Raw genomic sequence first — 3813 nt, forward strand, 5'->3', positions numbered from 1 at the left:
TTCCCGCAACCCACTGCGGCGGTTTTCCATGCCGCTTGTGGGTTGCGGTTTTTTGGGTGGCTTTCAGTTGGCCAGGCGTTTTTTTTTTGTTGCCAGAGTGCGGTTTTTCAGCCTGTGGGGGGTGGGACTAATGATGTCGGCGAGGCGGGGGGTTAGTGACGGTGGGGGTTGATGTCGGAGGCGAGGTGTGCGGTTTTAGGCTGGTTTGGAGCTGGTTTTGGGGGCGGAAAATTATTAAATCTGCAACACTTGCTCCATTCCTTTGCTCTCTCCCCTAAGAGCATGGTAGAAGCAGCCTCTGACTTAGCAAGCTGTGCAAGCCTCCAAAAACCACTGTAATTCCATCAAGTCTTTGTTACCCTCTACAATAAGCCTTTACTATTAAGCCTCTACATCTATTACCCACAACCTACTATTGCACAGCATTATCTTTCAGCGTGTGCTGAAATTTCTCTTCCAGTTCCCCTGAGTCAAGGGCACACTTGTTGAGAGTGGTAGCAGAGGCTATAATACCTTTCAAGCAACAAAACTGTACGTTATTTTCTCCTTGTTCAAAACATTAAAGAAGATGCTTCAGAACTGAGACTCTGTCCTGGTATGTTGAATGCTTATAGTATTCTGGGAGTGAAATAGCAGAACCATGATAAGGCTTGCCTAAGATTTCACAGTAAAAAGGTTCTGTGGATTCTTAGTACAGGACCTCCTGGATTCATAGTTCTAGACAGAGTGCCAGTGTAGAGCTGCATAAAGCAATTAACTAAGCCAGGTGCTGTGCACAGAGTAAGGAGCTGTGTACCCTTCCCCCATCTTTGCTATAGCAAACAAAAGTATCTATCCCCCCCCCCCCCCAGCGGTTCCAACAAACTAGCAACTTTGGAATAGAGCTACGGTTTGCAGCTATACAGTGAAAAAAAGAGGGTGTATTTCTGCCAGGTAATTGCAAACATGGCCCAGTCAAAAGAAGACAATGAGATCACTGAATTGAGTGAACAAAAACTACAGGCTGAATTATACAATCTAGGAGTAGCACAAGCCAGCCATGGTACTGAGAAAGGCTCTGAAAAATCCAAAAGAACACATAAGCTTACAGACAGGGTGCCAGGTAGAAATTTTGTTTCCAGCCCCATCCAGGCCAGAAACCAGCCCAAAACCCGCCCAAAACAAAACCCCGCCCCTGACACCCCCACCCCCGCGTCACCGGCCCCGCCCCCGCCGTCACCCGGGCCCCGCCTCCCACGTCATCGGGCCCGCCCTCCCCGTCATCAGCCCCGCCTCCCACGTCATCGGGCCCCGCCTCCCTGTCATCAGCCCGCCTCCCGTTCATCGGCCCTGCCTCCCACGTCATCGACCCCGCCTCCCACGTCATCGGCCCCCGCCCAAAACGTCACTAACACCCCGCCCAAAAAACGTCCATACCCCGCCCCCCAGCGGCCGAAAAAAAAATCAAAAAGCCGCCCAAAAAGCCGCCCGGAAGCCCAAAAAACCGCCCCAAAAAACCGCAACCCGCGAGGGCAAAACTTCCCCGCGGCGGGTCACGGAAAAACGCCCAATTGGGCGGTTTTAAAACCGCCCACCTGGCAACACTGCTTACAGAGAAAGCCAGAGAGCAGTATGAAGCAGAGGCAGACAAATACCTCCTTCTTTTGGACAAGCTCTGGTTTAAAGTAGAGAAAGAAATGTTTGATGTTTCAAAGAACAGCAGAACCGATGGCCTCCATACTGAGCAGCTGCAAGTAGCCTATAACCAATACCAGCAAAAGTCACAGGAGTATTATCAATTTCTAAGCAGGGTACAAAAGATAGTTTGGCACAGAAAGAGAGACAGCAAGCCACTGACCTCGTATGCCAGGTCATGGTGACAGAGGCAATTAAAGGCACAGAACATCACATACCTCCTGCAGAGGAGAATGAGTCCCGACATTCTGGAAGCTCTAAGTTCAGTACTAGAACTCCTAGATATTCCAGGTCACTAAAATCACACAGGACAAGTCATTCCAGCAGGTCCGCTATGGGCTGTTTTGCTCTTAAATTGAAAATAGAGTCAGAAGCTGCCACATCAAAGATTCTTTATAGTAAACAAGAAGCAGATATAGAACTCGAGAAACTTTCATCTGAAGAAGGAAAGAAAGCAATGGCGGAGGCTGCTGCTGCTAAACGTAAGAAGGCAGAGTTAGACATTGCCTTGAAGATGCTCTAGCAAGAAAAAGAAGTGACTGCCATTGATGCTCAAGTCAACATACTTGAAGCAGCCACAAAGCAAGATGACGGGGATAGCTAACTTAGCTACATTATGGCAGAAGATTCTGCCCAGTGAATTAAGCCTACGTGATGGTCCATACCCTAGTGAACAAAAGTACACAGTTACAGTCTGACTCAGAAGAGCCATCAGATTCTGAGCAAGCAAGTTTCTCCACACCAGAGTTTAGCTCTCCCGAAAGAAGCAAGCCTAAGGTAAAGTACGCCATGGAGATGCACTGCCACCCAGTGATCCACACGCTCATATGTATACGGATACATTAACATTGGCCCTCGCTCCAGGAAAGCGCACCAAGGAATATACTTCATTTGAACTGCAGACTCTGGCACCACCCTGGAACTGGGATTAGATAAAAGTTGAGCAGTTACACCCAGCAAAACACCCTGTGATTAAGCAAAAGCCACCTGACCAGCCACACTCCATGCCTGACTCCAGACAAACCCCCCAAAACATCCAGCCATGGTACCTACTGCCAGCATGCTAGAAACTTCAGATAGAGAAGATCTAGCAACATACATGGCTCACAAAAAGATGGTGAGCATGGGGCTTACCCAGTTCAATGACTGTGCCGAAAATATAGAAGGTGGAAATCTAACTTTAAAGATGCCACAGCAATTATGAAACTCGTGCCAGTGCAAGAGATGAACCTGATGACAAAGCAGCTAGAAACTGAGTCAGCCAATTGTGTAAAGAGATTACCGGATACATATTTATTTATTATTTATTTATTTATTTTATTTACATCAATTTATATACCGTATCTTATTGCTACTGCAAGACAGAACGATTTACAATTTATAAAATAAAAGAAACAATACAATATACAGGTTGGACAAACATTAGAACTCCAATCATTACAGGAAAGCACAGCAAAACCACAAACTAGCTACATAAGATGAAAACAGTATAACTCATGATTTAGTATACAGGAGAGCACCACAAATACAGGTATCTGCATGACCCATCAAGAGGTTTGAAAGAAAGTGAAAGAGACGACCAGCGCTATGGTAGCCCAGAAGCTATCCAACAGGCACTGATGAAAAGAATAAGGAGTACCCAAAGGTGACAAATACAGATAATAACAAGTTACAAGAATTAAGAGATGTCCTCCAGGAATTGGAATAACTCAAAGTGAATTCGAACTTTCCCAGCCTGTACTACTTGGATACAGCTTGGGGCATAAATGAGATTATATCAAATCTGCTGTACCAAATGAGAGAAAAGGTCATCAATAGGTGTAAAGTATAAAGATCACCAAGAGAAGTTTCCTCTCTTCATTGTCTTTATGAAGTTCATATAAGATTTGGCAAAGAGGAGAAATGATCCCAGCTTCATGTTTGATGTACCTTAATGGGCAAGCAGACTACTTACTGAATGAACGGCCGGTCAAGAATTATGGCAAAACAGCAGGAAACTTATAGCTGTACTCATGACAGATGTGTCACCCACAGCAACCCCACTATCTGATCGTTCATCTACTACAGAGAAAGCAGAAGATCCAGACCGACAGTGTCCAATACATAAGAAATCCTTGAGAGAATGTAAAGATCATACTA

At 45.7% G+C, this 3813-nt stretch overlaps 1 protein-coding gene across 1 annotated transcript in view; it reads left to right on the forward strand.

Moving 5' to 3' along the window:
- Window positions 1-2328: 2328 nt before the first annotated feature.
- The window catches only part of LOC115474375 (phosphoglycerate kinase-like), a 29122-nt gene continuing 27637 nt past the window's right edge, over window positions 2329-3813 (forward strand). The window contains exon 1 of the mRNA XM_030209821.1: window positions 2329-2451. Coding sequence (XP_030065681.1) covers window positions 2329-2451 — 123 coding nt within the window. The remainder of the gene's footprint in view (window positions 2452-3813) is intronic.

The sequence above is a fragment of the Microcaecilia unicolor genome, chromosome 7, assembly GCF_901765095.1.
Source record: "Microcaecilia unicolor chromosome 7, aMicUni1.1, whole genome shotgun sequence".
Classification (NCBI taxonomy): domain Eukaryota; kingdom Metazoa; phylum Chordata; class Amphibia; order Gymnophiona; family Siphonopidae; genus Microcaecilia; species Microcaecilia unicolor.